At 39.0% G+C, this 24,667-nt stretch overlaps 1 protein-coding gene across 1 annotated transcript in view; it reads right to left on the bottom strand.

Moving 5' to 3' along the window:
* LOC122992442 (receptor tyrosine-protein kinase erbB-4-like) overlaps positions 1-24,667 on the bottom strand; it is a 351,271-nt gene that overhangs the window by 114,511 nt on the left and 212,093 nt on the right. Inside the window, exons 4-6 of the mRNA XM_044366234.1 lie at positions 13,591-13,722; positions 10,286-10,351; positions 915-1,033 (exon numbers count right to left, since the gene is read on the bottom strand). Coding sequence (XP_044222169.1) covers positions 915-1,033; positions 10,286-10,351; positions 13,591-13,722 — 317 coding nt within the window. The remainder of the gene's footprint in view (positions 1-914; positions 1,034-10,285; positions 10,352-13,590; positions 13,723-24,667) is intronic.

Raw genomic sequence — 24,667 nt, 5'->3', positions numbered from 1 at the left:
TCCAAAACTGAACTATACTGATACATGGATTATGATCGACAGTCTTGACAGTCAGTCAAGACTTTGCTCTCTCATTTGGAATGTAGTTCAAAATGACTTCCTCATTTATTCATACTTCATTCTTATGATGAAGTGTCAGTCAGAGAAAAAATAGACAATGACAGAGAGAGACAAGGGGGAGAGAGTGTTTAAATTGGTAATAACATTAACATATCATCCACGAATGTAAGACTTTATCAAGTGTGATTTAAAAAAATATCTATAAATAGGCCTACCTTTTTGGAAATAAGGTCTTAAGACAATTAATACATTTGATAAGAGACAATCAAGGCTTTACTCTCTCATTTGGAGAGTAGTTCAAAATGGTTTCCTGATTTATCCATCCTTGAGTGTAATAAAAGATGAAGTGTGAAGAATCAATGATCAAGAACTCGCCTGTCCAAAAGCAGGCGGAGGAGCTCCATAAGTGATGGGCTCTGAATTACAAGCACAGAAACAAGTTCAACACACAGAGGGATGAAAATAAAATGGACAAGGCACACAGCAAAGAGCCGAGATGGAGGAGGGCCTGGTGAAGTCTGTATTTAACAATGACATTCATGAAGAAATTTCATTTAATAATATTTACCATACAAGTGGCAATTCAACATAAAAACTGAGACTGGAGAGGAGAAATCCTTTTTTAAAAAGTACCCTGAATCATAGAAGTGAAAAGTCACCAATAGAATGTGTCAAGTTTGTGAAAAACAGGACATCTAAGGTATACATAGAATGATCAGGAAATGTTTCTGGGTTTTGATGATATGACCATGCAAACAATTGGTTTGCACCCATGTTTTTTTAACAGATTGGTGTAAAGTAAATGTGTGGCTGTGTATGTATGTGTGTGTGTGTGAGTGTGTGTGTTCACTTACAAAGCAGTCTGTGTCCTTTGGACCAAAGCAGCCACCTGCACACTCACGGTGGCAGCAGTCAGTCACATAGGGGCCGAAGCAACGGCCGTCACACTGCTCTGCACACACTGTCTTTGTTACTGTGGAGCGACAGACGTAGAAAAGATACAGAAAAAGAGAGAATACATGTATCATTAACAAGTAAACTACAATAATTATTTCTTAATTATGAATTATTTCTCTTGTTCATCTGACCATGAAGAGATCCCTTCTTAATGTGATCCCAATGTCCTCTTTCTGCGCTAAAATGCATTTGCAACTTTAGCCAAAGCTATTATCTGATGCCTCAGTTGTCTGAGTTAGCCAAATTAAATGAGTATCTTTTTTAGTACAAAATTCCCACTGCTAGTGTCAATGAACTGTATTTCCTTGATGATGTGCAGTAGAGGAAACATAAAGTGCAAATTTCACACTTCATATTAGCTTTGGCTGAAGTTGAGAATGCATTTTTTGTACAAAACAAGGACTGTGGATTTTATCCCCCATCTCTTGCATTGAAATCGCTTAAGGATTTCTTAATGGTCCATAGGGACAGTGGGAACAATAACAGTGAGCATAATTGTTTCAGTGTACATACAGCCATCTGAGTGCTGTTTTAAGAAAGACTTGAACAAAAATGTGAACCTACCTTTTAAGAGTAAAAAAGAATGTATCGTCACTGCAAATGTATCATTGTAAAACTTCAAGAAAAATGGTCAAGGATACCGAATAAAGAATGGCAATATAGAAAACGAATGTGTTCTTAGAGGATTGTTCTCCTTTAGTGAGTCACTCAATTTGTCACCTTCTGCTCTGGCAATATATATAATGTGGGTGTCAAATACTGCAGGTTAAGCTTTTCAAGTGAACTGAATTGGAATGAAATTAATTTAGACAGAAAAGCTTCCACCTCAAATGTCTGTGCACTATATTCTTTCACTGCAGGACACCGGATGCACAGCTGGGTAGCCAGTCGTAAGTCTGATTGTCTAAAAACTCCATAGCTATTGTCTTGTAAGCATGTGAGACCTGGCTAACTCCAGCAGACTTTGCCGCTCTTGCAAGTTTCCTTCCCAATTTTTACACATTAACATTTTATTTTACATATTATCAGGCAGCCATACAAGATGTGAGATCAGATATTTCTCATACTCAATAACTCATAACTCAAATGTTTTATTTAAGATAATCAGTCCTGTCCTTAATGATCCATCTGATAAAAATCTTAAACCTGGAAATTTTATTGATGAGGTGGAAAATATAGGTTATCACATATGACCTGCCCCTTGAATTTGTCCATATTTCCTGCATCTGTAACTCAGTTTCAAACTGTCAATATTTTGTATTTAGATCAACTGATCCCTACAAAGTTTTTAAAAGGGGTATTCCCTCCTATTAGTCATTTTATTCGATTGAATATTAACAGTTCATTTAAGACCATTACTAAAGAAACACAATCTGCACCCTTCTCACTTAACAATTATAGACCAACTTCAAAATTACCATTTTTATCTAAGGTTCTTGACAAAGTGATTTCAAAGTGATTTTACTGTTTTCAGTGTAGTTTTAGAGCCCCTTACAGCACAGAGACAGCCTTTGTTAAGGTCGCCAGTTACCTTCTTCTGGCAGTTGACAGAGGTGATTGTTGAGTCCTTGTTCGATAAGATTTGAATGCAGCTTTTACACTGTTCACGCTGTTCTCCCGCATCACCTAGAAATTTGTGTAATCCTTAAGGGTACTGCTCTAAATCTGCCATCTTTAGAACTTTCTCTGTTAAAATAGCAGACTCAAGTTCTCTCATAATAGTAATTGTGTTCCCCAAGGATCCATTCTTGGACCACCTGTATTTTCAATATACACACATTCTCCCTCTTAGTCAGGTTATGATGACCTTAGATCAGTGGATGGGGCTCTGCTGGTTATTTCCTGGTCTTGGCTGGTGACAAAAGGAGACTGGGGCTTTTGCAGGTAGAGCCCCCAAACTTGGGAATATAGTGGAAACTGCTTATAGTGATCATGGTTACAGTGATCAACCGTTTACATGGAAAAAAAACTCAGGACAGAATCATTCCTACTCAAATGCTGTTTAAATAATTTGCTTATAGTAGTCAAGTAACCCCCTTACAGTGTTCATTTGGGTCTTTTCATACATGACAACATATGAAAAAAAAATTAAACTACAGTTATTATTGTCTTGTGGTAACACATCTGCTTCTGGCTGGTTAGCTTAGGCTGGTGCTGCATGCACATTGAAATCATGATGGGAAAACGAAAGTCGTTTTCTCTCAGTGAAGAATATAGTCTCCTTGAAGCTTATGACAAACTGCCAAAAACGAGCCAACAAGATGCAGCAGCAAAACAACGAGCGTCTGAAACAGCTGCACTGTATTTTGAAATGTCAATAAAATTCAGCAAATAGTGAAGCTGCCTGTTGCACTACTTCATATTCATGTAATAAATATACAAATGACAATAAGATGGTAATCAGCATGAGAAAAAAAGAATATAATAATCATCCACTTATAGTGATCAATTTGACCCAGACAGACGTGATCACTATCAGCAGTTTCCACTGTACTGTACTCGGCCCACTGAGATTAGAAAGGCTACATTTGTAACGTCTTTCAAATCCCTTCTTAAAACATTATTTTTATAAGAAAGCTTGTATGCATACTTAATATGCCTCTTGTGATTTTATTTTTCCATCCTTACAATTTTATATTATCCCCTGCTTTTAACTTTATAATCTCCTGTGTTTGATTATCTCATTGTTTGTCTTCATGATCCCATTGTTTGTTTTTATTTGCATTTGACATTGCCTCCATTATTTGCTTTTCTCTTTTCTCTGTAAAGTACTTTGTAACCATGTCAAGAAAAGTGCTATACATATAGTTTTATTATTATTATTGTGTTTGCATCTGTGTGTGGCAGGTTCAGCCTCTCTGCCACCTACTCGCTATCTTCAATCATGTTTCCGTCTCCCAGCTTGCTCCTGTGAGGCTCTCTCGCTGGATGTGACAGAGACATAGCAATTCCTATCTGATTCAATGTACTGCCATCCCTCCATGGTGAACGCCTGTCCACCCTTTCCTCACATGCCTGTCGAAGTCATATGGGCTGCCGTATGCCTGTGTGCCTCACTTCTTGACAGTCATATGTAAATGTACACGGGACTCTGCCATTTCACAGATAAAGAAAGCTGGTAATAGACACATCTTAAGTGTCTGCAGTAGGATTTATATGATAGAGTGGGAAAACTTTTAAAGCCACTGGGAATTAGAAGTGGAATTAGCACAAGGAACAGTTACGTACACTTGCTGCTGAGACTTGTTTAAGTGTGCACAAGCATAAGTTTGTGTGTGTGAGGACAGTATGTGAAATATGCACGTCATAGCACTAAAATGGGTGTATTTCTCATAGTAGAAGAAAAGCACTTGCCGCTTGTCACTCAATAAAACAATACTTATTTCAAGAACTGCTACTAATTTCAAATAATACGACTAATGATATCATTTTATCCCCAGGGATCAGTAATTTGTTGAGCAACTTGTTAGTTCATACTTTCATCACATTCCCCAAATCCCATCCTTCCGCAGGATCCAGTCAGTTTCCCTTTTCCTTAGGAAACTTGCAGCACTGATATCCAATCTCCCTGTGAGTGGATAAAATCAAAGTAGTAGGAAAAGGTCCTACCACAAAACGATAACGCTCTCTAATGAAAACTGGTCTGTGAGGAAAACAACCAATGATGAGTAAAAAAAAAGAGATTAAAGTAGAATGAAGTTACTGGATAATTCAGCTTCATTTTTATATTCACAGTAGCTGATAACACTAAAGTACTCTAAGTATTACTGACATTGAAATTGTAAGTTGTCACACTCATTTATGGGAAAAGTATCACTGTTAGTGTACAACATTACAACACAGTGCTGGTGCGTGTATGTGTTTGTGCTTGTGTGTGAATGCACGCAGTGGTTTGATGTGTGCTGCGTTTCCCTTTGGGCATTGCGGGACGAGATACTATCACAGTGATGGATACAAGCCACCGACAACCCGCCAAACACACATGCAAACACACACACACTTCACCGTACGTCTAACCTGCCATCAGTGGCATTCCATTAAAGGTGCCTCGGCTAAAATGAAACAGCCTACTTTACTCAAAAGACACTTTGTCAAACAAATGACCTTGCCAAGAGAGAGACGCAACGTTGTTGATCAATCTGGCTTTAAACTTCCACTTTATGAAAAAAAAAAAAAAAAAAAACAGACTGGTGACAACAAATACAAAAGGAATTCATCTCATAAAATATGCCTGGAAGCTTCCATTTTAACAGGCTGTGGACAGCGGCATCAGTCACGGGAACCACTCTCACAGTTCCCATTTACATGAGCTAAAATGTGCTTCTTTCACATCTGGTTTCCAAAAGAACTTCATAAATAAAGATGGGAAATTTGGTGCAGTGGAAACACTTTCTTTACAGGGTGAAATTTGTGTAGAATATGCACAAATGTCAACAAGAGGAGATGTAACTGAACCAGATTTAGTCTGTTTTATTTAATAGGCCTTCTGTCTTTATATGAAACATGAGTTTATCAAAACCCCACTGCACTTAAACAATGTCTTATTGATTAGATGTTGAATAAAATAAGGAAAATTACAAGACAGATGATCTTTCATCTTTCATCTTTTCTTAGTGGGGTGTTTGTGAATACATGTCCCTTGTTTTGCTGTCAGCTAATAGAAGTGATGCAGATTCTATTTTAATATTTTTTTTGCTATGTTTTAGAAGACTCAGTGCTCCTCAGAGCATTATTTTATGACAATGAACTAAGAGAGACACAAAGGAAGGTGATCTCTCTGCATTCCCCAGAATTTATGTTTTACTGATCCACTGTTAAATAATATGCCAAAATAATTACTATGCTGACTGTGGCCTTTTCACCCTTCATATCAGTAAATATTTATATTTCAGCGATTATTTTCTAACTATGCCGTAATACAAGACAAAGTGCCTGTATTATCTTTTATGAAAAGGAGTCAAATTCAAATAAGTGATTGATGTTTGCAATTACTGCCCAGAACGTTTGGTGAATTTGTGTTCCAGCATCATACCATAAGAGGTGATTGTATTTTTTTTGGATGACTCTATTTACTTGGATACAATACATTTCATGTTTGGTCTGATTAAACATGTAAATTTAGGCCTGATGATTGGGTGGTTGGACCTTTGTAGTGTTTCCTCTATTTATTTTTAAGCAAGATGAACGGGAAAGTATGGCTATTCTGAGATGTGGTATAAGTTAATGGTATTGATCTTTCGACTTTAGCTTAAGCTGCAAGTTGTGGTCTGAGATCTCCTAGCCAGCTGATGGCTTCCCAGACAAAATGAAAAGCTATAATTACAGCTTCAACAATAGCTCTCAAAAAAACAAGCAAATTAGTTGCTGTTCAGCAGGAGGAAACAGCAGTGACCTGTCAGAGAAAAAGCACAGAACAGCATCAGCTCATAGTTTTTAAGCTAATTTGACTTTGTGCTATGTAAATAGGCCCCTCTGCATCCTTTTAGACACTATGGACTGAGGTCTGAGAGCAAAGTCATATAAAAAACACATTACAAAGATGATTGATGTTGTGGACAGTTAAGATTCTTTCTAGTGTTGACCTATGGTTTAAAATTGTTGTCATAACATGACTCCATCTGTTGGTAATGTTTATCTGGCCAGTCACCAGCTGGCTAGAAGATCTCCAGTTACACCAACTATAACCATAAAATTGAAGTTTTCTTCTCCAGGTTTTATATACGTTAGAGGTTAGACGTACGGTGCGTGTGGCTAGAAATGCTACTTAGGTGGTCTTTACCTCCAAACAGACCTTTTCTCACAGTGGACATTTCGACTTGCCGTCGCAGGAAAACACAAAGGTGCAAATACTAACTTTAATGATGGCTCTGTTCCATGTACAGAAGATGTTAAGTGACCCAGCATTAACGACAACATCTGCTAATGGCAAGTAGAATGCAACCAGTATTACCGTAATTATCTGTGTTTGACAAGTCAAAAGGTCTAATGTGACAAAGGTCTACCCCATTAGTATTTCCACAGCAATTTTGTGTTATCAAGTACATGTGAAAAAAATAAGGATTTTCAGGTTTTTGTTTTGTTTTTTAAAAAATAGCACACATCCATTGTCAATTATTTAATGAAGTAAAGGCAGCATCGGTGTGCTATACAGACATTTTGATTAAGTTTTATAAGGGAGAGTAAAATTGTCACTGAAGAGGCATCTGAGGGCAGGAGCAGTGATTGATTGACCCTTCGGTTTTGCTACACTGTACCTATATAATCCACAACAGCCTCCGGACCACAGTTTAGTTTTGTTCTTCATGTACTTCGAGGATAAAATCTGTACTTCTACTTATAGGGCTGCACTCCGCTAGTGTTATACAGCTGTGACTCTCAATTCCAGTTGTGTCGAGCTCTGAATTACTTCTTTGATGTACTCACTTTCCCCCTGAGGTGCTGACACCATCAACTCCTGTTTATTGTTGATCTTGAGACAGTTGAATAATTATTCATGAAAATGTCACAAAAAGCATCTCTGAAGTTGTTTTTCATTTCACATTTTTCCACTTATTCATTCCATGTATTTCAGCACAACAAAGTTAAACGGTTGTGAGAAAAAAAAGAAGCAGAGGAAGAATGAGTCATGACATCCACGTATGGATGAAGATGGAGAGATAGCCTCATATCGGCAAAAAATGAGGCAGACAGACAGGGCCCGGGCTTATCGGGGGCTGGTCTGTGACGTGTCGTTAACAGGTCCTGGTCAAACAGTTCATTCCTCATTATCTTAATGAGATCGAGACCACAGAACAAATAAGATGAGACATGCCCGGGTTGGAAGGCATAGATTAAGTGGTCTGTGCACAGAGTGATGGAACGAGAGGAGGAAACTGATGGTGGGGGTAGTGCAATCAAATTGGAAGAGGGAGGAAAGAAACAAAGAGATATTTCATGGGGGAAAAAAAGTGTGTGTGAGTCTTTTTTTCGTCTGCATGAATATGTGTTGTGTTCATAGTTAAAGCTGTAAAGTTTCAGTGTGCGGTGTGTGTTGTGTATGTTATAATGCACAACACAGAAAAGCCAAACATGGTCATATAAAACATCAAGCTTCCTGTGTATATGAGTGTGTGTGTGTGTGTGCATGGAGGATGGGGGGAGGGAGGATTAAAGAATGGATGGATAGACATCTGTAGAGACAGTGTTAGTATCTCTGACAGCAGATTGATAAATTGCAGGCAGAAGGACCATGACTTGACACTTTCTCATGTTCACTGCTTAAAAAATATGTCAGGTTCCATTACTGGTCAGTTTATCTATTAAAGGCTGAAAACACTGAAACTTAAATCATCAATGTGTCACAGGCCTCAAGTGCTCTATGTGCTTGATGCCACGGCTTGAGTGATAGTTTTTCCCTCCCCTGACACTCGGATGTTATGTTTTACACTGTGCTGAGTGATTGTGAGGTCTATGCCAACAATGGGACTCAGTTGGAAAGTAACAAAGTAAATTTAAAGTATTGCAGTTACCGACAGTTTAGAGGTACTGGTACTTCAGTATTTTTATTGTCTTACATCAAGTTTAAATTACCTAACAATACTGCATATGTAATATTTGACATTAGTGAACTATAAAAAGGAAATATGTTTGCATTGATTACTTTCACATTTGATACATTTCACCCTCAATATCGTTCACAGGAAAAGTAGTCAGTAGACCACTGTTCATGTCTCATTTCCTACTGACAGTCAATATTGATTTAAACAAGACAACAATCTTTTCCTAAATGTAACCAAGTAAGTTTTATGCCTACACCTAACCAAACATAACACATAATTAATTTTTGTAACAGTCATACACTGTTATGGAAGTCAAAGATATGGGTCAATCTGAAAGGTAGTGACAAGTGACCTAATTCGTCATTTAATTTGATGGGACTTAATTGGATCTGAAGCACAAAGACAAAATTTCTTATTCATTGGTTCAAATTAATTGGTGGCATGTGCGTGGTCTGCACTGTACATTGTCCCTTGCCCTACACATGTATCAGGTGAGAAGGGGAAAGGCAGACGGGAAGGGTGAAATGGAGAAAATGATGGAGAGAGACACTGACAGAGTTTGAGAGCCTGGGAAAGATGACTGAAGGAGAGGGAATAAATAACATAGAGCTCTCCCCTGCTAATGGACTCAGTAATGCATCATTCTCACACTCTCTTCCAGCTGCCATTAGCTGGTATGAAGGGTGGGAGGTCCCAGCAGGAGGGTGTGCAGTAGATGTGTTGGGGGTCTGGGGAGGTTGCTGGTTAATGCTATGTGTGAGTGAGCCATTATGGACTCATGAATTCATGTACAGTTGGTTTATTTAAAACACTGGCTGAAACCTTATAAACGTATAAAGGCTTGTATTACATAACATTTAATTGTCTATTTATTGTATTAGACATAAATGTATTATTTATGATGTAATGGTCAAAGAGTGTTCCTCCTTTGGAAATACCAGCCAGAACCATATTATAAATGTCAGGCTGCAATTAAAAGTTTCTCAAAAGACATTTGCAAAATGCTAAGAAATGCTTTGGCCTAAAAAAATCAAAAGACCTTAATTTAGGAAAGTACAGGCTATATTGCCTTCCAAAAAATCATTGCTACTGGAACTGATGACTCACCAGTTAATTTTATTACAAAGATTTGGGTTACATTTTGTGTTTATAGGAGGCGTCTAGAATAACTGTTGTGCTGCATTATAAAATCATGCACATTGAAATCCCTTCTTCATTTAGATCTTGTAGTTACAGTTAGAATTTTATCTATTAAAATTTTAAACATAGATGCAAAACACAATCTATGACCCAGCTGCTCAAGTTACCTGATTTGAGTTTTTAGCAATTAAATAAGTACATTTCATGACTACATTATTTTTCTGAACCAAGTTTAGTTCATACTTATGTAAGCAATCCAGGATTGTCACAGTTAGATAGATTAGCATAGAATCATGTCATAGACTTCATTTTTGTTGTTTGTTTTCTTGGTGTCTGAATCACGTATGGATGTAGATACATGTTACAAAAAATAATGTGGCAGCAAAAGGAAAAAAGTGTAGAATTTTGAAACAGAGAAGACCACTACAACAAAATCTATATTAATCTAACAAAGGTGTTTATAAAGCATCTATGTCCAAATCAGAATATGCAAACAATTAAAAAATAACTTGAAGGCATTTCATGTTGATCCTAAACTGAGAGGAAGCCAAAAACAGATCATCTTCAGCTAATAATAGTAATGTACTTACAGCTTTGACACTGGTCCTCTTTGGGTCCCCAGCAACGACCATTACAGGTACGATGGCACTTTTGACCTGCACATAATGTCAGGGAAAGAGATGATTGGCATTTCCAATGGCAACTTAATCACAAAATATGATCAGTATCCATATTAGCTTAATCTTAAAATGTGTGTGCCTTCAAGCACGCCACTGGACCCAAAATTGATCCAAATAGTGTGCGATCATGTAGCTGCTCCTTTGGCTTACTTGTAAATACCAATAAATAAACTACACATCTTTAAATACAAATAATGTGTAATGTGCAACATGTGTAGAGAACAGGCTGATAATACACACGTGTGTGTATGCTTGTGTGCATAGTGCAACACAATTAGATTTAATTGAAGTGTTGAAGATACAAGGCATCACCATACGTGTATTTCAAGCACTTTGTGATTCAATGATAATTATTATAATTAGAATTGGAAAACATAATGAACACAATCTGCAAGAAAATGCAGGCACTTGGGTAATACAAAGGACTGGTGAGTTAATTATACAATATGATGATATGTTTATTAATTTATTTAATTGAAATAACAGCTTCTATCCATTTAATGGCGTCATAGATTTATTTGCACTTGTTCAACATTGACATCACATAAAATTTAACAACATGCTTCTCTGGTATTTTTATTATTATAAAAGAATGATGATGAAACTCACAGTCTTTGGTAACAACACAGCATCTTCCTAGACTTGTGTGTGCTGTCCTAGTCATAAAAACTTATCTTGGCACAGGTTGCTTTGATAAATTAAGACAATACTTTTTTGTCACTCCACTCTAAATCAGCTCAACATGAAATCCGCACACACCAGGTTGAGATAAAAGGAGTAAAGCAGCAAAGCACAGCATTATACCCTCAGAGCTCTAGCCAGTGCCTTTCTGGTGCCTTTTTGGAGGACTTAAATGACTGTCTCGTAATTGACTGCGGGGGAAGTGAGCCTGGATAAGTGCAGAAGTGCTGTCCTCTGTCCATCAGCCTCTCCAGATGAGAGCTATTAGCATTGAGACTGACTCTATTCCCCAACACGAGTCTCTCCATCTTCTACCCTCCTCTTCTTCCTCATCTGTGCCCCTCTCCATCGCATATTTCGTCTCTTCACTCCATCCCTCGACCCCTCCCTGATTCATCACTCCTCTGTGGTTCACTTTAACTTGATGCTTTTCCCCGTCTCTCTTTGTATTTTCCAGTATATCCCTCTGTTTTTCTCAGTTTCTTCAACGTGTTGCCCTCAAACTAGCACTTTCACAATGTTAGAAAGAGAGGTCAACAGCCTTGACTATATGAAAAGCAGCCTACAAACAAGATAATAGTATAAATGCCAGCCAGCCATAAGAGGTTGTCTAAAAGTGCCAAGTGTGCAGAGACTCTGCTGCACTTAGCTATATCTCTGTTCTCCTCTGGGCCTGGCGCCCTGTGAAGTCAAGCCAAAGAGTTTTCATTTAGTGTCCAAGGTCTTCACTATCTCAACTTATAAATTCTCAGTGACCTAGAATAAACCTGTCCCACCCCTCTTCCTGCACCATAATCTTTTACAGCTTTTTTAAAACAGTCCCTGAAGGTTAAAATGTTGAGAATGCCGCCATACCAGGGCTGGTGGAGGGCAAAAGACAGATGGGGGGGTTCAACTAAATCAACAGGGCATGGATTTCAAATTATTGTCTTGTTTTTGAAAAGAAACCAGTAAACACAACAACATTGGCACAAATAAGTCAGACGTAATGACAATGTAAAGCTTGTGTCTCCCAAAAGAATGATGCGGAGATTACGTTCTCAATAGTGGATTACGGGTTTGGAGACCCTTGAACTTTTGGCGGAGTCCCATGAGGACTTGCACGTGAGTAAGGGTCGATCAAGGGGTAAGGGGACCGCAGGGAGGAGGTTGATTGAGCAGAATATCAATGCTTGGGGCTGCAAATCTGCATAGGAGCCTTCAGTGAGTGTTGTGAGAGGAAATCCAAGGACATATGCAGAGAATGTCTTTTTATCTTTTACATAATGATAATTTTGTATTTGTAGACAAACAAGGTGAGACGGCTTAAAGAAAATTAAAAAAACAACAACAGATTTAAATGCCAAACAGCTTGAGCACTAAATTAATAACAAATGGAGAGTGTGTTAAGAGTGTTAAGTCAGTGAATGAGCAGAACAGGGTTAGAGTAGGTGACTTATTTAATCTTTACGTCCCTGACAACCACCTCAAACATCATCTCCCTAACCCTTAACAGATTGCAGTATGTTTATTTCACCCTAATAAATCCCCTCATAACTCTAAGTATTCATTAACTTGTCTACCAGCTGGCTACAGTGGGGCATTAATGTTATATGAGCGAGCAGTCACTGTAGATTGTTCTGGTTCGCAGACTGACAGAATGGGGTCACAGGGTAATTTTGTGATGACAATGTTTTGCTGCTCACACTTGGTCACTTATTATGAATGGAGCGGGGTACGATGTAGGGGCTCTTTTGGGCTATTTTCCTTGTCACAACTTACTGACCCCTGTTGCTTTACAAAAGATTTCTCAGAGAGTAAAAAAGTATGGCTGTATATACTATATACTACCATACAAGACTTTAAGTCGTCTCAGAATCCAATTAATTTGAGTTCCAGCAACCTTCATGTAGGACTGGCTGTGCTTTCAAATTAGTCATCACATCTGTAATCATGAGCTATCCTCATTAGCAAGGTACACTGCCACAACTACTGTACCATTTTAAAGTCAAGAAATAAATGAAATGGCAGGTGGGAGAAATTATGGGATGCAAGAAATTGTCAGTGTTGGAGGAGAAAAAAAGAATTAGAGTTTGAACTGGGTGGGAGGAATGTAGAAGTGATGAGGTTGTGTCAGGTGCACAACTTGCCATTAAAATAATCAAGAAATGTAACAACTACAGAACCTAAAACCTCTGTGGTTTATTGAGTACAGTGGAAATTACAGAAACTCTGAACAGTTCACAATCAACTCTTTACTGTCAAAAAAGACCCAGTTGAGAAATGAGGACCAACTTATGTCACGACCTAAAGGTTGTGGGTTTGATTGCCAGATCACCAGAGTAAATCTTGGTGAGAAAAGTGAAATAGCTAAACTCACCTCGCTTACAATTCCTGAGGTGCCCTTAACTTCCAACTTTTACATTCAACTGATCAGAGTGTGGTTGTACTGTGAAGCATTCAGGTGTGAATATGTGTAAATGAGTGTGTCCTAAAATAAAAGGTCAAATCCAAATAATTTTTTCTCATACATTTGTGCTTGCTTGGTTACTTACACATGACACTGCTGTTGGTGGGCACCACCAAAGAATGGGTCCGTGGATTTTTGACAATGTCCTGCCAATGGATGGTGTCTGCATGACACAGGAACCTGTTCCGGTCAATGTACACACCTCCACTCAGGATCTCTGTGGAGAAGATAGAGAGCACACACTCAATATGTATTTACAAAGTTTTCTGGGTACTTAACTGTTTCTGCCTGAAGGACACACACTAATTCAGAAATCATGCTATCAGGCTCCTTTTTAACCAGGCTTACAAGTTCCACAGACATGGCTAGACACTACATGTTGAAGTCATTAACATCGCTGAAGAAGTGTGGTTGAGGCAGTTTTATCATTTTCTCTCCATCTGAGGGCAAGAGCAGGGTCGGGATTTAGGGCGAGCAGCTAACCTTGGGACACACATCTGATGATGGTTGTTGTCATAAGGCAGACAGGATGAAGCCATGTCATATCACTGTTATTACAACCTCTGATCTTTTTCCATTTTGTTGTTTATCCTCTTCTTTCTCTTCCCACGCTGCGAGCAGACAGAATCAGTTATGCCCCACTACCATCACAACCCTAAATCCATCTGGGATTTAAGCTCCGGTAAGGCACAACAGCTCCAACAAGTTTGTAATTTTATATTATATCTAGGTGGTGGAATAAAAGACAAATATCTTCCCATCATAATATGTATTACCTTGCTGAACCAGACTTGGAGCAAAAGTTGATTCCATTCACCCACCTACCCACCTACCCACCCACCCACACACACACACACACACACACACACACACACACACACAGTCTGTTGAATGATTTGAATGGTGGTTCCGATTATTGTTGTGTAGGACTTTAGAGAAAGCCTAATCCTGACTTTTGTGTGAGAGAGACAGAGTGGTGAAGAAAGAGAGACAAAAAAGATGGGAGAAAGCCACAGAGGGATGGATAGAAGGAAAGACAAAGTGAAGCCCAGTAGCAGATTTGCATTATTTACAGAGCCTGTGTGTTCTCTATCTTCCTACGAACAGATTACTGACACAGGGCTAAAAACCGATGAGACACATAATCATATACGAGGCACCCTGCCAGCACCACACAGAAACGGCAAAATACAATATCATCCCACAAAGGCCCGATTAAATGATACTCCTTGGATAATAGGTGGTAGGTATTACCTGCAAACCCCTCCCCATCCCCCAACCTCAGCTCTCCCTCTCTATCTTTCTGCATGTGTGGTGGGAGTTAGGGAGAGAAATTAATCCTGCCTCTCACCACAGGAGCAATATCGCTAGGCTAGGAGGAGGCCACGTCTCAAATTCAAATTGTTTGCACAATGGGATGCTGCTGGCAAACTGGGGCAATGGACAAACCAGCAGACAAAGCAATGACAAAAACGCCGGCAGGACATCTCGATTCTGGTTAAGCAAGATACATTCACATCCTCTGGGTATTCACCTTCATCCTGGCTGGTCAGATTGTAATTGGTGCCGAAATATATCAAATTCAGGTGTAAACATATCCAAGACATATTTGGCCACATTTACATTTAAATGTAAATGCCATCTCTATGCAACAGTTACTGGAAGTGCCTTCCAATGGGCTTTGAAAGTCCTTGTTAATGTATGTTTTTTCTTCATTAAAGTTTGGATTAATGAATGTCCTTAATTTAAATGTAAATAAAGAACTATCACACAAGCTGCCTGCCTCTGTCTCTGATTTATCTTCGCTTCACATCCTGAGGAAACGGTGACACATAGCAGCAATTGACAACATGATCATATGACCACAATGAGTAAAAAATGCAACCACATTAAAGTGTATTTGAGACTGATTTATTTCCTTAACCTTCAGTGACTTTTGGGGTCTATTAATTTCACTAAACATACCTTGAAAATCATTGCAAAGTCCTTGAGTTCAATCATTATGTAGCTCACGCACTCAAGGGTGGAGGGGAGGGCGTTGCTTTTCTGCTCAAGACTTCCTGATCGACATTATGCAGCAGGATTTGAGAATTTGAATATTCTCAAATGAGCGTGGAAAACCTGTTGAAACTAAACCTAAATTTCTGGGGTCCCTTGTGCAGAAATAGCAATGCTGTCCATCATTAATTGCACAGATAAATGTTTCGTTACATCCTTAAATATGAGCCAGCAGGCCACGTAGCTACAACCACAGTTTTTCATGGATCTAATATGCAAATATAAACAATTGAGTTGAATTAATAAGTAACAACATAGCCAGAAATGAATTGTCAGGATTCTTGTGTGTGGTAAACAAGTGAGACGAGGTGTTTCTGACTAATTCCAGCTGGAAGTGAGGAGCATCCACTCTCAAACCCACAGAAGGCAAAAACAAAACAAAACACATTGTTCAACACTGTCACAACAAGTGACCGTCAACACCATCCAGAGGGCTTCACTGTTTGCTAATGCTTTTACACACACATGGTGCACTTGGATATGTACTATACACATAAAACACTAATTTGAAGTGTGACATGACCAACTTCAAGACACTGGATAACAGTTTAATTGGCTGGCGCTTTGCCCGGGAAAGTTCTGGCATTTCCCATGGCCTCTGTCACAAGATATGAATAATTAACAAACACATATTACAGAATGCCTCCGAAAGCACGCAAAACTCATACAGGCTTTGCTTTCATTACATGTAAATGCTTGGCTTGCACATTTGCTGGGTGTGCAGACGGTGGCCAGGGGGAGATCAATAGTTAAATTCTGTTGTTGATTGTTTAGTGGATAGAGAAAATGTCTTAATTAGTTCGCTCACAAAGCTACAGCTCGTGTTTCCAAACTACCCCCTCCCCTCCTGCCTCGTCCCGAGAGCAACTTCTCTGAATGAGGGTATGGCTTCAAAAGGCACAGCAATCGACAATATCAGGCTGCATGACCGTTGGAGGAAAACAATATGAAATTCAGGGAGGCAGAACAAATGCATGCAGGCAATTATTTTGATGGTAAGTGCTTGTTGTGATTTTCTTTCTTTATTGCAGTGTGGGGATGAGTTTGATTAAGACTGGGAGGCAAATAGCAAACCAATGATCAGAAAAAAAGCCATATTAATGAGTTTGTGAGAGTGAATTAATAAGCGTTGTGTGGACTGTTTAATGAAGAAATATGTAGGACAACAGAGGCACAATAATAAACGGTTGATTTGCTCCAGTGTTGGAAGACCACATTATTGAATATCCACAATAGTGTTTATTCTTCTGTATACTGAAGTAGATCCCTGTGCTGAACTACTACCATCAATACATACCACACTCAATATCTGAACTTTAGTCTTTTTCATATTGTCTGGCACAGGCAGGTGCGCAAACATGAGGAAAAACATACTGACTTGATGGATAAGTAAGAGCAAACACAGTCAGCTAGATGATAGTTAAAAAGACAGAAGAGGCGGCAGGAAATTAAGAAAGACAAACAGTCAGGCAATTACAGCAGACAGACAGGTATTCAATCAGGGCGACAGAGGAGTTTCTCTTTTTCTCCAGCAGTGGGACTGGGGATTTTACCCTGGGTCTCCACTGTGCTGTCTCATTGACTCTGAGAGCTTCAACTTGGTTTCGGCTCAGTGCTGCTATCAGCTCAGTGGAGCAGAGGAGAGAAACTCTGCAGGAAGATGAGGATGCATTCTGGGTCAAAGAGGCTAAATGCCGGGGCGCAGATCCCGCTGTATACCCCGCAAGCAACGCAAAGCTAAAGTTGTTGCTAGACTGCGCTCAACAGGCAGACTGGCAGGAGTGCCAAAATAAGAGACGAGTGTACATGAATAGTCTACACACGGGAGGAAGCATGCTCAAAAACACATTCATGTGCACACACTTACACACATGGCCCAGGGTTGGCAGTAATGAGTCATTATACTTGCCATGAGCATCAATTAAATTACCAGTGTGCTTTATCAGTGAGCTTGCAACCAGAAGGTCACTAATTTGAATTGTTAAAAGAGCTGGGTAAATGTGGGCGGGGAATGTCAGCACTGCTATGCCGTCCCTCTGTAACTGCTATCATGAATCGCTTGAGTAAAACACTTTATCAGTGACTGTTTTAGTGGCAAACAACAATAAACTGTCTGGGATCTCTGAGGTAGAATTGAGAGGAAACTACAACGAGCAAGGTGTTGCTGGGAAACAATATAGACTTTCCTGAGACTGTGCAGTTTGTCTAAATTCTAAATAGGGTTGTTAACCATTACAGTAGCTCTGTTGCTCGTCCACTTCAGCATCCCCAACTATTGATTCAGCAACAACAACAAGAAAAAAATAAGATATTCAGTAAGCAGTTCTACAGGGAAGCTCAAAGTGGTGTAACCCTTTGAACCGTTGTTTTTTTTTTTTGTTTGTTTGTTTTTGTTTTTTGGGGTTTTTTTTAATTTCCTTAATTTATAGGCTTATGGCATAGTCGCTGTATGTGTTACTCAGGCATGCCATGTATTAGGCAATTCAAAAATGCCATCATTTTGCATACTATACATGCTTTAGGTGACTTTTTATGAAAAAAAAAGTAAATTTTGTGATCTTTATGTCTAGACATTTTAAATACAGCATAGATATACATATGTGAATGAATATAGGACATTGTCAGGGCTCCAGGGATCAACATTTTAAATGTTAGTAATGTCATTCATTTTATTACTCCTATTGTTTTGGTGATTGTAATTGTTCTGTATCAGCCAGCAAGGCATGAATATGTTTTGTGACATAATTCTGATTAATGTCAGGTTGTGGTTCCATGTTTTTGTTTGTTTAGCCTACGGAAAGTACCCTCACCTTGACCAAACGCTTTGCTTATGTTCCCTCCTGGAGGCTGTTTCAAAGAGCCACTGTTAAAAATCAAAACATAAACTCATTATCGTCGGTAAATTCAAGTTCAGGGTCCGCTGACATACAGAAGAGAGAGAGAGAAGCTTTGTGCAACATGTGCTCTCACCCTATGGTACCAGTAAGCTCTCTTATGCGCAGCTGTGTTAGCTTTTACACACGGTGACGTACAGGCACAGCTGTAGTTTTGAGGCTGCTGAGGATCTTAAGCCCTGCAATTTTTGTTGCCCCGCTGGATTCTAAATAACAACAACAAAGATGAATTAGCAACCTGATGGACTCTGTATGAGATCAGCCTGACTGTCCGTCATAACTAAACTAGTTACATGATGCTTGGGTTTCATGGCCAGTCATGTTGGATACTCATAGAGGATGTTCCTCTTCGCAAGTGTGTCAAACAGCGCACTGTTAAATAAGTTAATCACCGCCGGTACGTCCATTGTCAACTGACATGCAGGAGAGAGGGGGAGACAGCTGTGTGTGGCACACACTTTCCCGCTGAAGGAACCAGTAAGTTCTGATTTTGCCTTTAGAGATAAGGTGAAGTGTGGGCATAAATGAAGCTCATTAGGTAACCATGTGGTTTACAGTGAAAGAACAGATAGCCTAATGAAGTGTGTTTCTTTAGCATGCCTGGACTGAAGAAAATCCACGTGTACATTAATAAACTGCACAATAATATTGCAAACTGTAAACAAAAACAGTCAGCGTGTTTCATTTAAATTCACCCATTCATCACAGAACAAGTTGACAGCATGTTATAAAAACTAAAAGTATAATTAGCCTGTGATGCATAATAAGGTAAAGGTAGGAAACACTGTAGGTGGGTGAAAAAACAATACATTCCGTTGAGAGATAACATTCATTCACTAATAACTACAATGATCCACTTCTGTTTCTCAAACCTGAAACATTGATCTACGATCTGATTTTGATGCGAAAATAAAACACTGATGCTTGCACTAAAAGAAGTCCACTCCAAGCTGCTGACTGAATGTGGACCACTTCATATACAACAATGGTGGGATGAATGAAAGAATCACTTGATAGAGAGCCACTCCAAAAGCCCCGGCCTCGAGGAGAACCATCAGCACTGCTACTGAAAAAAAAGAAAAAAAAAGAAAAAAAAAAAAAAAACGCCCCCACGAACTCCAACTAATAACAACACTGATAAACAACCAACAATAAGCTTTAAGAGATGACATTTCTTGTGCAGACTTTTCCAACACCGCTTATGTTGCCGCACAGCGCCGCGTCAATCACTGTGCTCTGAGTTGCTCAGTTGCCGACAGGAGATGTCAGGACAGCAAAGCTCTGCCTTTGCTCAACAAATAGGTGATATCCCCTCCCATCCATCATCTGCTGCTACTGCACAATTCCATCCTCGCCCTCCAGCCCCCTCTGTTCTCAAGGAAATGCTTGCAGATTCTGAATGTAAAGTGTATGTGTGTATCTATGTCTATGCATGCATGTGAGTGAAAGACACCAAAAGAGGAAGAGTGATTGCATGAGTACCTGAATTTGTCTTGCGCATTTGTGTGTATAGACATGGAAGAGAAAAAGAGAGAGAACATCAGTGTGTCTGCGGATACGGCTTTGGTGAAATTAAAAGACTGTGTGTGTGGATTTATACAATAGAAAAGAAATCAAGAGAAGTTGTTCATGATTTCCTTAATTTTTCGATGCTTGTGGATAAATTTGGCCCTGTTGAGATGAGCTGTATAACTTGGTAACTCACTACATTATTTTTAAGGCAATGTGTGTTACCTCTTGTTGGTGTCATCAGGAGCCATGGTATCTCTTTTCATCGCTATGTTGATGACACACAGCTTTATGTGGCTGTGTCATTTGATGACAGAGTACCAATTAATGCTCTTTCTAGATGTATTTAAGATATTAGTGCCTGGATGTCACAAAACCTTTTAATGTATAAGTTATTTTTATGTTCTAAGATTCAGAGCGAAAGTGGCAACAATTTTAATTCTCAAGGACATACCCGTAGCCAACACGCAAGTAAATCTCGGTGTCATCTCTGACTCAGAACAAAACTTTAAGGATCATGTAGGTATGTTATCAAACTATTTCTCTTTCTGAGTAACACAGACAGTCAGATGCATACTTCAAGGCTTTACTGTTATTGTAATGCTCTCCTATCTGGCTGACATTTCCAATTAATAGGAATCTAATAACATATCAATATCAGTGTCATATTAACAAATGAATTCCTTAATTCAACTTCTGTGTGTGAGGTGTATCTCAGCATGCATCACAAACTTTGTCAGCTCTCTAATCTCATCTCATAAGGTCAAAGGATGCAGCACCTCCCACAGGAATGCCATGCAATTTTAACGCAGTCCCCAAGCAAAATGGTGGTACCCATTCGAATGTAATTGCACTTTTATGTGTTTAACTATTGACCTGAAAAGAACAACTACATTAATTCGACTACATCAAAGTGCTTTACGAGAGGTTCACCAGAGAGATGGCAGCACTGGGATTTGACTGCCTCTGAACACACTGCGGTCAGAAGCAGTGGCGTGGGCAGTGTTTTTGTGTGTGTGTGTGTGTGTGTGTGTGTCATTGGCGGGTTGGTAGAAGACAGAGAAGAACTAGCAAAGGTTTATGAAGAGAGATGTATTATAAGACCAAAACAAATAGATGGCAGCATGTTGGGAGATTGAAAGAAAACTCAAATGGAAGAAAAAGGAGATATTAAAGATTTTTTACATTAAAAATTGAACAGAAAGAAACATAAAGCTGCGTGTTTTCCTCCTGAGTAAATATGTACAGTGTGTATCTGCCTATTCCCATGTGCATATGTCTGTGGAGGGACCTTACACATTAAATGCATATTTAATTTTCACATGATGACTGACATTCACATGCATAGCATCATGTACACAATGGAAAATTTTGGGGGGTGATGAATAGCCTCTTCCACTTCATTGCAAAAAGCTGAATTTGAAACTGTTAGTCTCACCAAGGTCTGACCTTGAAATAAAGCGTTACCCTGTTACTTCATTGAAGCTAAGAGTTCTATCTTTCCCTGCCTGGCAGTCGACTGTTTGGGTGGAAAACAAGTTGTGGAGCCCCATATAAAGGCAGCTGAAAATAAGTGACATTGAGGATAAATAAAAGACAGCAGTGGAGAAGACATAAATCATCCTGAAAAGGGGTAAGAGCTGTGGATAAAACAGTAACAATAAATGGTAAAGGAGGAGATGAGAGAGGTGGCTTAGAGAGAACAGAAGAAGAAAAATAACTGCCTGGATGCACAGCAGGGGTTGTGCAAAAAAATGGTATTTGTAAAGAAACAATACATTTGACATTGGAGTACAGAAAATTATTGAGGTACTGGTATAATGGAACAATTTGTAAGGTGTGATTATCTGATAACTGCTCATTTATTTCTCAATATAACACATATACACCATTTAATTTGAATATGTAAGGAAAACACATTTTGTACTCCACCAGTGGTGCATTTCAACCTCAATATAGGTCAATTTTAGTCAAAATAATAATAATTAAACTTCATCAAAATGGACTGAATTTGTCATCAGAAAATTCTTTTGAGCTGATATTTAAAAATAAAAAACGGATACATTGGTCAAACCTTAGTCATAAAATGAATCCTTTTTATCCTTTGTGTCACTCTGAAGGAGAATGTTGTTGAGATCTTTGCTGAGGCATAGTAGATGACATGGGGGCGTCGGCCATGGCCCCCATCCCCCAAACATACGCCTCTCCTCCACCAAGATAATTGCATTCACAGGCTGCTGATTAAATTTGGCCCATCCCTCACGCAATTGTTTCCTATGAGTCTTTATGAAAAATGGCTGAGATTTAGGGATTATGGAATTATACCCGAGCAAAGGCAAAGCATCTGCTTAAAGATGACAAGAGGAAAAAATTAAATCATGACAGAATGGTTATGGGGGAGTGTGAGGTTGCATCCTTGCTTGTTTTCAACTTAAACTGTGATAAAGCCCTGGTAATCTGAGCTTTATGGAAAGGACGGAGGAGGAGGAGGAGACATATTACAATACCTTGAGATTAGATAAATCTATGAGCAAGAAAGAAAAACAAAACAAAGCAAACAAATGAAGAAAGAGACAAAAAAGAACGACAGAAATGATTATCAGGTGGACAAACAAGTGAGTGATTAAAAAAGAGTAAAAGGACCTTCAATTGATCCTGCTGAGGGCCACTTAGCTTATCAAGGCTGATGTGTGATCAGCCTGCCAGCTGAATTAAAATGAGCCACACTCCCTGCAATGGACAAAACAAAACAGGGTCTGAGAGACAGAGAGAAAGAGAGGGAAAGATGGAGAAATTGAGGGGAGAACGAGTGTATCTTAACACAAGCATACCAAGTATGTTGGTTTTACCATAGAGGAAGCTGGCTACAGTTAGTGCATGGTTTGCTAAGACAACAACACGTCATTAGGCCTTGTTTTTCCAGGCCTGCTGAGAGACATTAACACACTACAGGCCATGGCTCCCACTTTGTTCACACAGCACTCTTACATGGCATGTGTCAGCCAAGGTGGGAAAATCCACCCACAAGACTGTATATTAAAAGTGAATCTACGAAGCATTCAGAGAGTGCACATTGCTGCCAAAGCTGTACATAGTCCTCTAAATGTGTTAACATAATGACAACATACTGTCTTTTAGTTTAGTAGATTCGGATACGTATTGGATGAGATCAGAAGGTCAGTACTGAGGTCACACAAGGGGAGATATAGGTATGATTTGTTATTAGCCACTGATGCAACACACCTGGAGATCCATGGCAAAGTTGTTTAGTGGTGCCACACTCATACATTTCCACAAACTGTTTAATTACTTTGCAACGATTTGTCATCCACCTTTTTACCCATAAAATAAAACCTAAAATGCTAAAGAGGAACAGGCTGGGAAAAGCCAGAGAAGGCCTACCAGGCTAACAGGTGGATGGTTTAGGTGGAAAGTGGATGTTTTCAAACTTCCAACAGTAACCTATTGTTTTTGTCATGTAAATATATATTAAGAGATTTTATAACTGCTAGGTCATTCTGCAAAGTGAAACTCAAACATCCAAGTGAAGTAATAAGCAAAACACATTTTTGAGTGGTGGTAAACATTAAAAAAAACATCAAAGTGCAGCAGAGTAGATAACCTTCCCTTAATTGATTGTCATTGATTTGCACCTTGCATAAACTAACCTCTTGCTCCCCTTTCCTCTAGAATCCCAATAACATCAAATGATGTATATAATAATATCAAAAGAGGTGTCCAAAAGACCACGTAAATTTACTGCTGTTTCCATCATCTTCACTGTCTCCAAGGTAAGGTCATCTTCTGTGAAATCAGCCATCATTACCAACTGTGTCCATCCTGTAAGTAAATGTCATGCTCATATGCGTGAGAGGCCACCCTACATGTGGGCAGGAACTGTCTGAGTACACAACTATGGATCAAATGCTTTCAGAACACATTCGTGATAGAACATCATTGATGTGTGTGTGCAATAAGCAGCTTGGTTGTTGCAATAACAGGCTGTAATAGAAAAAAAAAAAAAAAAAATGACATTATCAAAAAAGGGACCACCTTGTAAATATGGTGGAAATTGACAGAGTCAGAAAAATAGTATCGATGGAGGTCAGAACGTTTTAGCCCCATAACAAATAAATGCACCATGGAGAGGTGGCAGGGAATGCTTTCTGATGAAAAAAAATTATTTGGTGAAGTCATGCTTGATGTTGCATACAGTAACACCCACCATATCTCTGTGGAGACCTGAGATGAACAGAAAAGTCCTTTTCATGTTCCATTACCCACCACTGCTCCCATCAATAGCTGCTCCACTTACCCAAGGCTTCGGCCTAAGAGGCAAAAAATAAGCATATTAATTATTAAGCTGCCAGGGGAGAAAGGGGAGGTATCGTAGGGTTGGAGGGTAATATGTGTGTGCATGTGTGTGTTGGAAATGAGGCAGGGTTATTAAATTGGTTTTGGGAACACTGTTTCTTTCAAACTCATGGAACGCAAGCCTCTGTGATAAGTATATAAATGGGTGGTTACAACTGGAAATCTCAGGCCTTTTATGTAGCTTTTTAATGTATATGTTCTCTGTAACTGATAAGCTCATATCTATGTTGTGTATATATTTGTCAGTGCCAGAATAACATGGCCCTCCATTTAACTGGTAACTTTTTAAACAGGACAGATGCATTTGCTGTGTGAAGATTGAACCAC

This window comes from Thunnus albacares, chromosome 11 (assembly GCF_914725855.1).
Source record: "Thunnus albacares chromosome 11, fThuAlb1.1, whole genome shotgun sequence".
Taxonomy (NCBI): domain Eukaryota; kingdom Metazoa; phylum Chordata; class Actinopteri; order Scombriformes; family Scombridae; genus Thunnus; species Thunnus albacares.
Note: the sequence above shows the minus strand (reverse complement) of the source record. Positions and strands in the feature narration are given on the sequence as shown.